Source organism: Leptidea sinapis, chromosome 4 (assembly GCF_905404315.1).
Source record: "Leptidea sinapis chromosome 4, ilLepSina1.1, whole genome shotgun sequence".
Classification (NCBI taxonomy): Eukaryota; Metazoa; Arthropoda; class Insecta; order Lepidoptera; family Pieridae; genus Leptidea; species Leptidea sinapis.
This window is the reverse complement of record NC_066268.1, coordinates 15,407,815-15,421,215: the sequence shown is the minus strand read 5'-3', so window position 1 is coordinate 15,421,215 and position 13,401 is coordinate 15,407,815. Positions and strand designations below refer to the sequence as shown.

Here is a 13,401-nt window from a genome sequence, read left to right as displayed (position 1 = left end):
TACAATGGCTGCGTAAAGGATACAAGAAATCCGAAATGAATCGTAGTGGTCGTGAGGACTATTCTTCTCTTAGCCAAGAAAACATTTCTTTTTTGTTTACCGTTCATGCGGAAAGAGTAGAGCGCATGATCATTATTCTAGAAAATTCACTGGCCATTATTTTCGTAATATTAGAGTTTTTTGGTACGAGTATGTGGGAGGGGCTAACGGGCAAGAGGCTCACGTGATGGGAAGGGGTTGAGGCAACCCATGGATCTGCTTTAAGCTTCAAGGTGATTTCTGTATAATTTTCTAGGGTTTAACATGCAAGGTAACCTAATTATTGTAAAAATAGAAATTTACAAAATTATATGATACATCACCTCACCAACAACCAAGCATCAACAGAATCATGAAAAGCTCTGTTGTTTCTTGATACAAAGATGCATCATAAGCATGATATGCTTCGTAAAATTTATAATAACAATAAAATTCAAGTTCAATAAGGCGCAATTGATTGTTATCGCCTCTGTAACAACAGGGAAATTGAAAAGGTAGCTAATTTCAACTCCAGTATGTGTGCAAACAGAACCAACTATATTTGTTGAATAGTTTGGTCTGTCATAGACCTTTCTCGATATGGTCCATATAATATTTTGTATATAAGATTTGATTCAACCTTGTCATTTTGCTACAGCCAAATCAATAAGTTAACTCGAAAAATCATCTTGTGCCTGTTTTGATATATACTAAAGGAAGTAGTTCAAGTAACAGGCTCCAAATCTTAATTGCGATGTGTTTATATCGCCTTCCTGTCAAAAGGGATCTCGTCAATGTTGACGTCACACAGATGTAGAAGAATGTGACAAATCCCTTTATAAATTTAAGGGATTACCCTTAGTCAGTCCTTATTAAGATTTTGAAAAATGTATATTATTTAAAATTTCTCCAGAATCATGGCAATTTCACAATTATGAGATTTGCAAGCCCTCGCAATGCAATTTACTTGCCCCGAACAGATACTTCGTGGAATGAATTACGGGAGACTTGGAAATATTTAATCCAAAAAGTGCGTACGCATTTCTAAAAAGCCAGAAACGCTCCTGTGATTGCTCTGGTGTTGGAGAATGTTACTGTGATCACATAGCATACTCTAGCCTCGAAGGCCGGGAAACACCCGGCAAAGCATCTGTACGACGGCTGGTAAAACAAATGTCCTTCAACAGCGCATATGTACTTTACATCAGATTAGCCATTTGCCCATTTTTTCTATTGGCAAAGAATTATAGTGCCCTAAGGCCATAACATATTATAAATTAGATTACCTCATCAACATTAAGCGGATTAAAAAACACCTTCAATTAGCGATATTAGTAGTTGATAACTTCAACAGTAATAAAAATCAATCGATTAAATTAATATTTTATGCCCACGTGCAGTGCAGAGTAATATAGATGTATATTTTAAGATTATAAAGGGATTTGACCACCCATGCGTTTTAGTATATCTCACGTATTTTACAGTTGTTTGTATTCAATTATCATAATATTATCCTATAGCTTGGCATGGAGAGTTCCGTATGATAATCAAATGATTATTGAATGCAATTTTCTAAGCGATGAAGTTTATTCTAGATACATAGATGTTTCACCTTTCTTTTAAGTATTGTTTGTAAGTTAATCTATTGTCTTCAATTCATGTGCTCAAAGTTCATTCTCTGAAGTTCTAGAAGCATTTCTACATTGGGAGTAGAACTAATTAAGGATAAATGGCTTTAGTGTCTTCTTACACAGTTGGAGGTTTAAATGTACCTTAAATACTGTTCAAGATACAGAGTCACTTTTAGTTACAAATAGTTTTGGGCAAATATAGCTATAAGAATGGTTGTTTGAATACATTTAATAAGATCATCATCAATTATGTAAATTATTATGGATAGGAGCGGTCCAAGAATAAGCCCTTGTGGTACTCTCATGAAAAGAATAGTCTAGCTCAATATACAATATTAATAATAGCGCTACAAAAACTTTTACAAATTCAGCCTTTTCTTATTACCATTATTGGCGAAGAACCAAATACAAAATATGGACGTTAAACAATCCACATATTGGTTTCCCGTTTTGTACCAATTGTGAATTGATCATTAATTTAGTATTCACCCCCCAGAAACAGCGTCAAGCTGCAGCGCTTCTAATAAAGTAAATTGGAGAGGTCTTGAGATAAGTGGCGTCTTTTCCATCTTTGTACATCAAAGGAAATAGATTCATCTATTCAATTGTGGATAAAATATTCGTCCTGTATCTAATTGATGGCAAATTAGTTGTGAGTATAGATTTCTACTGTAACTAGAGACAAATCTTTACTTGAGTAAATCTTGACTTGTGGATTTGTACCTTTTACTTTTAGTGCAATGTTCTTTTGGTATGTTTCATAAATTTTATGAAAAGAGTAGCTAACAATTTTTTTCTCACATTAGTTTTAATTTTGGGTTTAAAATCCTCTTTGGTGAGATAGGCATGTTCGTTACCATTTTACTGTGGCGAAGCAAATAGCTATCAAACATGACTTCCACAGAGATAACATGAAATAAGAATCATTTTTTTTATATGTTATTACGATTAATTTGTAAAATACAGTATTTGAAAGGTTTCATGACGATTAAAATACTCTCTAATGTTTTATTCTGGGACGGTTGCAAGTGCTATTATAGCAGGGTTGGTAAACCAAAAGTGACTAATAAAGTATTATAGTAGTAGTAATCTGCAGCCACGCGTTGTTATTATATCTTTAAAACAACGTACCGAACGTCCCGCGTTGTTATTGTGCACGTTTATTTTCGACTGCAAATCGTCCACTTTTTCTCGTATATCCAGAAACTTCCTAGAGAAGTCCACACCGTAGGCCAGGTTGTGGGAACAGCCACTCCATTCCCATTTGTTGGGTCGCGCCCTCCCCCGGGAGTCGAGGGAGGTTCGGTACCCGAGAGGGTCGCAGCCACAGGAGACCAGACGACCTTGAGCGCAGGCGCGAGCTATCGCGTGGGCCACACCCGCTGCTGTCAGAGCGTATAAGAACGCTGCTTCGCGGAAACCTAAAATTAAAAAACCTTTACTATATTTAATTATTAAGATTATGTGGGTTAGGTTGGTACAACTGTTTTGTTTTATGGAAAAGGAGGACAAACAATGCGTGCGTACAAAAAACAACAAATGCGTACAGGTCACTGGTTTAAAACCAAAGGAACCACAGGAGCGTTACCGTTTTAAAAAATGTGTACGCGTATTTTTGAAGCTTTCCATGTCGTATCGTTCTGGAAACACAAGGAAACTTGATTGTACGTGGAAGAAAGATTCGTGTGAAGGTTGAATTCGGCGGCAGGAATCAGGTGAAACAGCTCTTTGGAACACTCCCCGTGATAAATGCGGTAGAAGACACATAATGAAGCGACGTCTCTACGCAACGCAAAGCAATCTAGCTGTTCACAGAACAGGGGATCCTCGACAAGTCGAGCTGCTCTCCATTGCACGCGGTCAAATGTTTTGAGCTGGGTGAGACATCTCTGTAAAGTAAAAGGGAGTATTGCTGTCATCACAGCAATACTCCATTTTACTATATACAATGCTATACAGTAAGACATTATTGTATTTTATCAAATTAAACCAACCATTAAATAATTTTCCTGCATGTTATCTGCATTATATGCTTCTAGCATACATTTGAGATCCCAACAAGTACAAAGCCGGTCCGAGGTTCGAGTCTCCTTAAGAGTCGCCCGCGACTGTTTTTGCGTAGTATTTGGGGCCTCCATAGCTCACGTCCTATGTCGCTGTTAAAGCCTTTACGGCTGACAACATAGAGAAGGTTTTTAGTCCAACATATGGGCCCCGTTTTGGGGTCTTCAGTAAGTAAATGTATTTACTTCCTCTCCAAAAAAACATTTTTGCATCACATACCATCAGTCCCTAATTCTTTAGTCCTCCTGTCCCATAAAATAAAATAATTGTTAAATCTTTTATTTTATTTATAATGACAATTTATTGTTCCTCATTCCGTTTCACAGATCTACCGTCATGATTGAGAATGAGTTGTAGAAATAAATTTATTAATTTGTGAATAGAGACCAATCATTCAGACATTGAAAAGAAAAAATAATATATGTTATTTATAACTTTCCGGGTAGAGTATGACTTTATCAACGCATTGATGTCTATATAAATTTTATTAATTCATGTGAGGTATAAGATGGGATAATTTCTGAAGCTATAGAATCAGCTTTTAATGATATGGAAATGAAAGCTATAAAATCGGTAAAATTATCAACTATTGCAAGTTTACGTTGCGTCGTTAAGGTATTTTTATTTTTTTATAAGAGTTTCTTAGCCATAGTGATAAAAATCTATCTCTTGCTATATCTTATTCTGTTAGTCATTATTAAATTTATTTTAGCTGTGCTCTTGGTTATCTGTGCTAATATTATTAAGAAGTAATTATGGATTTCGCCTAGTTCAATAAATTTCCTTTTTTTTTCTCTGGTTAATGTTCACATTAATAGGATAGGATATTGAAGAAAACAGAATTGCAGTGATTGCCTTGCACAAAGTGGGTATGGCCGTGGGTCATATTCAAGACCTTGTAAAGCCAGGTATGAGATACATGTTCGTAAATGTTACGGTCGATAAATATAACACATAATAATTAGAACTAAAAATGCTGTTAATATTGTTTAAATTCGATGAAGTACCTTAAGGAAAAAAAAGTGTTGCGAGTAATACAGATTCTCGCTAGGACTCTTTCGCATATCATCAGAAAAGAATCGAAGCTTGGTGCACCTTGTATACGATATATAAGGCCCAAAATCAATCCCCACAGTTAAATAGAGTGGTTTGATCAAAATGCTTGCTCTCCCGATACGTGTGTGAAAAGAACAGAAATATTCGTGTCACTAATGAAAAAAAAATCACAATCATTGAAAAACATTACCTTTTTGTGGGAGGCTCCTTTACACAGGATGCTGGCTAGATTATGGGTACCACAACGGCACCTTTTTCTGTCATGAAGCAGTAACATAATATAATATTGACACACTCTTACACAAATTATCTTGCCCCAAATTAATATAGCTTGTGTTATGGGTTGCACGACAAGGATATATTTAATACAATATACTTACTTAAACATACATAAATACATATAAACATCCATGACTCGGAAACAAACATCCATATTCATCATATAAATGCTTGCATCAACCGGGATTCGAACCCGGGACCTCTAGCTTAGTAGGATCGCTAACCACTCGGCTATACAGGTCGTCGTAATGTGTAAGCATTATCGTGTTTCGGTCTGAAGAGAGCTAGTGAAATTACTTAGCAAATGACACCTAACATCTTATGTGTCAAGGTGACGAGCGCAATTGTAGTGCAGCTCAGAATTTTTTAGTTTTTCAAAAATCCTGATTGGCACTGCATTGTAATCGGCAGGGCGTATTAATTACCATCATCACATCATTACCATGATCATCGTCTAGTCCCTTATTGTCATAAAGGAGCCTAAAGCAAAATGACAACGTGTACGCTAATAGCTCCAAAGAAGCTTCGAAAGTTGTTGGAAAAACGCAACACGGTCATCTTCCTGCTTCCGTCGTGGTTGAAAAAGGAGTGAAGACTTCAGCCAAAGTTTATGAAGAGGCTGTATAAGATCGTGTTATGAAATTTTTTAGCAATATGCATTTTAAAAATGAACCTTGTACCTTTCAGTAAGACTCTGTAACTAAGGCACAAACTCAAGCCTATCTGGAAGTCAACGTTCTGGTTAATATACGAGCTGAAGACTGACTCTCGTCCAGGACAGATTTCCTTTAGATTACATATAATGGCCAGAACGAGAAATCTCTAGAACAAGCAGTGACAGAATTTTCCATGGTAACATTGCGTAAATCAGTAGATTCGTGGCCAAGCAGATTTAAGGCCTGCACTAAAGCCAAATTTTGTCAATGCAAATTGATATCTTTTTCGTTTATTGCCGAGATTTTTTATTAAGATACAAAATATAAATGTATTTTTATTTGTAACAATCACATCTAAGCAACTTCTATAAAGTAAATGCCCACAGAAAATATCTTCTACTTTGCGTTGACGACCGTTTATACATATTACGATGTTTTGCATAAGAAGAAGAATAAGAATATGCTTTCTTAGCGGTACTGAAAAAGACTGATGGACTGCATTAGTATTTTTTTTTATAAAAATAAGGAATGAGACGAGTAGGACGTACAGCTGATAGTAATTGATACGCCCTGCCCATCCAACCAACCACCCAAAATTTCTGAGTGGCACTACTATTGAGCTCGTCACCTTGAGACATAAGATGTTACTTCAGATTTGCCCAGTAATTTCTCTAGCTAGGGCGCCTTACAGACCGAATGCTTACATATTATTGTTTCACGGCAGAAATAGGCGCCGTTTTGGTACCCATAATCTAGACGGCATTATGTGCAAGGGAGCCTCCCACTGGTATGTTGATATTTTAAATTCTGCCGACCATACGGAAAATGTTAGCACATTGGTTTAACTTGTTATAAGCTGACTTATTTATTTCTTCAATGATATCAATAGGAAGTCAAACAGCTCGCTCTAAATCTTATATTGAGTTCGAAGACGTCGCATATCTTATACCGTATCTGTCAAGCTAGTCTTTCGCGTTACCGCCAAGCGATACCAAGGAACGCGGAACGGACATCCATTTATCTATTTTATTGCGATAAATTAAACTCCTAGGCCATTCTAGATGCGAAGATAAGCTATTGCCCTTGGACAATGTAATCTTTTTACCATAAAGAGAACGATAGGGGATTTGCATCTGACTTGGGTTATGTTAGGTTAATTGTCGCTTGTAATTCTTGCAGGCTTATGTTCTATCCGCGCTATTTCATTGTGCAGACTGAATGGCTGTTGGTATTAAAACGATTTTAAGAGCCGTAATGCTTTAAGAGGCAATTAAAGTGCTGTGGGCGTTCGACCACCTGCTCGCCGATTCGATTCCTGGTTTTTATAGGCTATCTGCAATTGATGAATGTGCGGAATTCTTTTCCTTATACTACGAGCAATATATTTTGTGTAATCTAATAGTGTCTTGAATAAACTTCTTGTATTTAATTAAGGCTTTCTATCAAAGCTTGTTGAGTTAATACATTACTTACACATATATGTTCTATAAGTACTTTGTATCTTATTCATAGTGCTATTTAGTGCTTCTACTTATACATATTAACTAGATGACCCGGCAAACGTTTATGTATATACATTGAGAGCTAAGAGTTTAGATTCTTTGACTGTAATATTTGACATATTTTTTTTAATTAGGTTTATTCGTACAGGCTGAATTTGTATTACAGCGATGCCTTTAGCGCCAAGTTGTGGTGTGCAGAAACTATTTGTGTATTATCGAATACCTCTAAACTCGAATGCAGGGCTTGTTGTAAATAAGCTTAGTAAATTTTCAAATGATTTTATTTATTTTTTATTAGTTAGTTACTAATATCTGCGTAATTGGGAGACACATTCGCAGTGAGTCTCATTAGACTACTGGCGCGGCATGTCTAAGGATGAGGGGAAAGGGTGCGGGAAGCGGGAGGTTAAAAAATAATTGCATCTATACTTTTTAAATTATAGTAAAAGAAAGAGATAGCGTTACCAATCGGATAATTTGGACTTGTATATTTGCATGTTATACAAATGCAAATAAAAGAGACGAGCACGACATTCAGCTGATGGTAATTGATACGCCCTGTCCATTACAATGCAATCGCTCAGAATTCTTGAGAAACCACAAAAACTCTGAGCGGAACTACAATTGCGCTCGTCAGCTTGAGACATAAGATGCTAAGTCTCGTTTGCCCAGTAATTTCACTAGCTACGGCGCCCTTCCGACCGAAACACAATAATCCTTACAATTGGGTTTTTGAAAAAAAAAAATTATTGATTTTTTTTATGTATTTTAAAACTTTATTATTAATAATATTGATATTTAATGCAAAAACTTCAAAAAAAATTTTTTTCAATTAATTATAAACAATTAAAAATTGATGAAATTTAAATAAAAATCACGTGACTATAAACGCGCCATGATTGGTCACCATAGTTGTGACGTCATAATGTTATAGCTATTTAATAACAGTACAGCGTTTACGGCTATTACACGTGTCTAGACAATAATATTAAAAATTTATTGCTAAAATACGAGTTGTTAGTTGGTTTCGATTAGCTATGTGTGATAAAGGATTTATTAAGGCAAAGTCTGATAATATTCCTGATGTTGATATATTTATGATCACCGATTTTTTAAAAAATGACGTTCGGTTTATTTCTGCTGAAGTTCGAGGTGCCAAGGCATCAAGGTAAGTTTGTTAAAAAATAATATAATAAATGAAAATATTTAATTATTTATTCTCCATTACATTAAATATAATTATTTATTTCATAAATTGCAGAGCATCGCGTGAGAGTTACGGCGACAAAGCTATAGGTTATGTTCAACTAAGTCGTAAAAATAATATTTGTATTGTGAAAGGACGGGTATGTCCAGAACACCGAGTTCGGAGTAAAGCTTATTCATTTTATTATTATTATTCATATTATTTACTGAACTTTACTTAAATATATAATAATTATTTGATTTATATACTTAGATAAATAATAATTAATAAAAATGGTATTAAGAAATACTTACATCGAAATGATCTTCACAACAAAAAAAATTCGATTTTGTTTGGGGATTATCACGGTGCACTGCTTGAAACCATTTATTTCAACGTTTGTCATCTTGGGGAACATTTAAAAACATTTTATCAGGAGTTGCCTTTTTAGTATTCTTACATAATGGTACAAAACAAGAACGATAACTTTTGAGGTTCGACATTTTTAATATAAATTTAAATATTTAATAATGACAACAAAATTAAATAGATCAAAACACTGTATTTATTATTTTTCTATCAACTGCAATGAGTGAAAACTAACATTATGACGTCACACGCGCTCGGGTTTGTTCGGGAGTTGTCGGCGTGTCTTCGGTACTGGATTCAAAATTTTATTTTTATTTTGAAATAACTTTTGAATTATTGCGAAAAAAAAATAGTTTTGTTATAAAACTAATATACAATCTTTCCATTTATCACAAAAAAAAATTTTTTTCAAAAACCCAATTACTGCTTCACGGCAGAAAAAGGCGCCGTTGTGGTTATAATCTAGCCGGTATTCTGTGCAAAAGAGGCTCCCACTGGTCTGGAACATTCTTGCATTGTTTTGTAAGTTATTACCGTCTTTGTTTTTCTTTAGTAACGTCACTTAGTCTTTATCACCATTGAAGTACAAATAAAAATTCTAGTTGAGACATTTTCAATTGCTGGTATACACCGAATGTTTAAAATTTTTGAGTGCAATGCAAGCGCCAGATCCGAAGCGACCAAAGTGTCACCAATTTGGACGGTCCTTTGATATATATTGGAGTCCATATTATGACGCACTTAGGAATTCTTACCCTACCTTTATAGTTATATAGGATATTAAGGTACCTTTTTAAGCAACAATATATCGGTTTGAATAAAGTTAAAGTGCAAAAACATGCTGTCTATTTTTATGATTGTCGTTTGAGAAAGTTGAACCAACAACCACGAATATCTAACATACATTCTGACAACGCCAGTTCTAAAACCTGATAAATCGATGCGAGCATCGAATAAATTAATTCGATTGTATCGAGTGATTAATACAATGATTATTTTATCTATATCGATTAGGGCTGCGCACAGTCTAATTGACGGCGCGATATGGTTGATTCGAGCTGGTTTATTTTGAGATGCGTTTTGTGATTATATCTTATTGAAATAAAAGCTTATACTGTATTTATAGGTACCTAATTACTTTGACAATATTTATTTTTGGACTTGAGCCCTTGTTTTAATTAATATAATCGCATAATCAGTTATATTGATGCACCGTTTTATATTTTTCTGTAATTTACTGACATTCGAAAAGTATTCATACAATCCGTAAAATAATGCTTAGTACCAAGAAGTGCAAGAGCTCAAATACATATACGGTTCAGCTGATCGTGATGCAAGGAGAAGAAGAAATCCTGGCTACGGAACATCCAGGAGTAGAGAAAAATTGCTTCCTGCTACCTCCTGTTCTACAACAACTGTTTCGTCTCGCTGGTGATAGGAATGAATTCCAAAGCTGATTATCAACTTTCATAAGTGAAAAGACCCTAAAAAAAGAAGAAAAAGGAGTATGAGAATTAAGAAAAATTATTTGTAAAATCTACAAAACGTTTGCAGATTGGATTTAGATTCCTAAATCAGTCAGCCTATATTAAAGTACAATTAATTAGCTTAAAACAACGCATAATTCCAGCAAGAAGAATGCGTGCAGCGTATAAAATAATTTCGAAACGTCAATCATATCATCGAAAGAATGTTACGGCAGAAAGGCCATGTAGGGCTGAATTGTTTATTTATAAACTCCACATCGAGTTGCCGAGTGACCGGTGACAAATTTATATTTGCTGATGGCTCGAGACGCGATAGTATCGATAAGTTGCGATTTATAGCACGCTCGATTGATCGATTTCGATGATTCAAGTTAAGGTCGACTGTAGCGTGCTTACTGTTATGGAAAAAATAAATTCGTTCTTTTGTATGCTCATGAGTTGTTAGGTATTTTTTTTTATTTTCTTTTTCACCAACGAGTTATATGAAAAAATAAATTATATTTGGGTCCTGGAAATGCTACTTGGCGCGTCTTGACAACTTTTTTATTACATAAATCAAAAACTAAAGAGCACAGTATGAACATGTGATAATGTAAGTAATGTGATTCTAATATTTAAACCATCATATGAAAAACAAATAATAAGAAATTCCGACGGAGCATCTAACCGATCATTTGAGACTTATAAGACCATAAGCGAGGTCACTCTTTTTCGATTAAAAAAAAATACTAAGAGAATTAATGCACATGTTGTTAGATATATATTAGAAAAGAGCTAACTTTGAAAGTCACAATAGCTTCAATAATTGATAAACTAACCGAAACGTTTTTATTAAAGTAATCAAAGTTTGTAGAAAAGAAAATGGTGTGGGCTAAATAAACTATTATTACTAAGGGATGGTCTCTGCCACTTGGAGATTGTCTGTCTTATTAATAAATGCAGTGCAAAGTTACTCCAAGTTTAAACAGTTTACCAGTGGGAGGCTCCTTTGCACAGGATGCCGGCTAGATTATGGGTACAACAAGGGTGCCTATTTCTACCGTGAAGCAGTAATTTGGAAATATAACTGTGTTTCGGTCTAAAGGGCGCCGTAGCTAGTGCAATTACTGAGCAAATGAGACTACATCTTTTAGTTCAAGGTGACGAGCGCAACTGTAGTGGCGCTCAGAATTTTTGGGTTTTTCAAAAATCCTGAGTGGTACTGCATTGTAATGGGCGTATCAATTACCATCAGCTGAACGTCCTGCTCGTCTCGTCCCATATTTTCATTTATTACTACAAAATTAAATGACAGAAAGAAGTAATTTCAAACTGAGCGTAACTTTATGCTGCGTTTATTAATAAGACAAGGAACCAGTGCTCTATGAACGGCTGGATCACTTGGCGTTGCGTAGAGACATCGCTTCATTGTGCGTCTTCTACCGCATTTATTACGAGGAGTGTACCGAAGAGCTGCTTCACCTGTTTCCTGAAGCCAAATTCCACCTTCGCCCGACACGCCACAAGTTAGAATATCATCGCCCTTCAGACCAAAACACAGTAATGCTTACACATTACTGCTTCACTGCAGAAATAGGTGCCGTTGTGGTACCCATAATTGAGCCGGCATCCGGTGCAAAGTTTTCTGGGATCATGTTGTAAAAACATATACGTCGCCCAATAAAAACCTTAACCGAGTAGTAGGCATAAGAAGTTTGCGTTTGTTCCTCGTGCTTACATTATGATTGTCAAAGTTTCTAGCAGATTGGTCAATGCGCGAATATAAAGAACATTATCAATAATGGTAAGTAAAGCCGAATTATAAAAATAAGGTGTGTGCTGTCTAACACTTTATCAAAGCGAGTTTTTGTCTTTTCTTTCATCTGGCATATGACCTCTTTCTAAATTTTGCGATAAAAATGCCTCTAAACAAGATATGAAGTCCTGGTACATGTAATCAGGATGAGACGTGGCTATCATCCAAACATTAGGTACTATTACCGTTATAACTATGATTATAATGTTCACCAAGGTGGTAGTTATACTCGCGTCATCCGTATACTCTTTAAATAGATTAATATCTCTTCTTTACTTATGTTCGCCTAGTACCAATAAAATGAGCGTCATAGTTCAGACTTCAATTACTACAAAATTGTGCCAAACCATGCTCAGAAACAAGTTGCTTTCTTTATTCACCTTACTAATTTGTAGTATTGTAATTAATCCGAAGTGAATCAAAATTAATTTACATACACATAAAATATATTGTTATAAATTATTGCAATATTCACGTGGCCCATTGCAAGTTCACTTTTTCCTTCCGAACTGTGACTGATTCCTTAATCGGTTCTAATGAATACAGATTCAACGATTGCTTATACGATGCGACTTTTTTAATCGAATAACTCTGAATTTTGAACAGGTGAGACATTTAAAATTCTTGCCTTACACTTGCTTTTTACTTTTTAGCCCCTAATAACTTATGAAACGTATTTTATATTTTGTATTATGTCAATATGTGTAATTTTGCTATGGATATTATCTACATATTATATATTAACGAATGAATTCAAAATTATGGTTATCTTTCCCCCTGCACTAATAAAGCTTTAATAAGCAAATAATGGGTCAAAGATAAAGTATCTAACAGGGTTTTAATTATTCTCCGTGTTAAAATATTAGACATAAACAGCCGTAACTGTAGATTAACTGCAGAGATTTGTTTAAATAAATAGTTTTAACTTTGAATTCAGAAACTATATTTTACTTTATAATTACCAAAAAGTAGGCCTTTGTAGAAAAGACATCGTTAATATGTTTTGTTTTTGTACTGGAAACAATGATAATTTTTACATAATTTAACTTTTACCAAGAAGCCTTTGCTTTAATTGGCATTTTTCATATGAGAATTCTTCTTATTTAATGAAAGCGAACCAAAGTAGGAATCCAGCAGGAAGCGGAGGGCTACAGGAGGGTGACTTTTAACGCACATACTCGTAATAACAAGCATTATTTTATAAACATATTTTTTCCATATATGTGTTTCAGGGTAAAATTATAATTTAAGGTAGGATTTCGAAAAGATAAAATGTAATAATATTGTATAGTAAAATACAAAACTGCCTTGCTTTGACTGCGTACTACCCCTGTGCCACATAGTGCACAGGGGTAGTA

General features: G+C 34.8%; 1 protein-coding gene across 1 annotated transcript in view; it reads right to left on the bottom strand.

Annotated features, from left to right (window-relative positions):
• LOC126979911 (protein Wnt-10a) overlaps positions 1 to 13,401 on the bottom strand; it is a 56,289-nt gene that overhangs the window by 20,621 nt on the left and 22,267 nt on the right. The window contains exon 3 of the mRNA XM_050829503.1: positions 2,781 to 3,070. Coding sequence (XP_050685460.1) covers positions 2,781 to 3,070 — 290 coding nt within the window. The remainder of the gene's footprint in view (positions 1 to 2,780; positions 3,071 to 13,401) is intronic.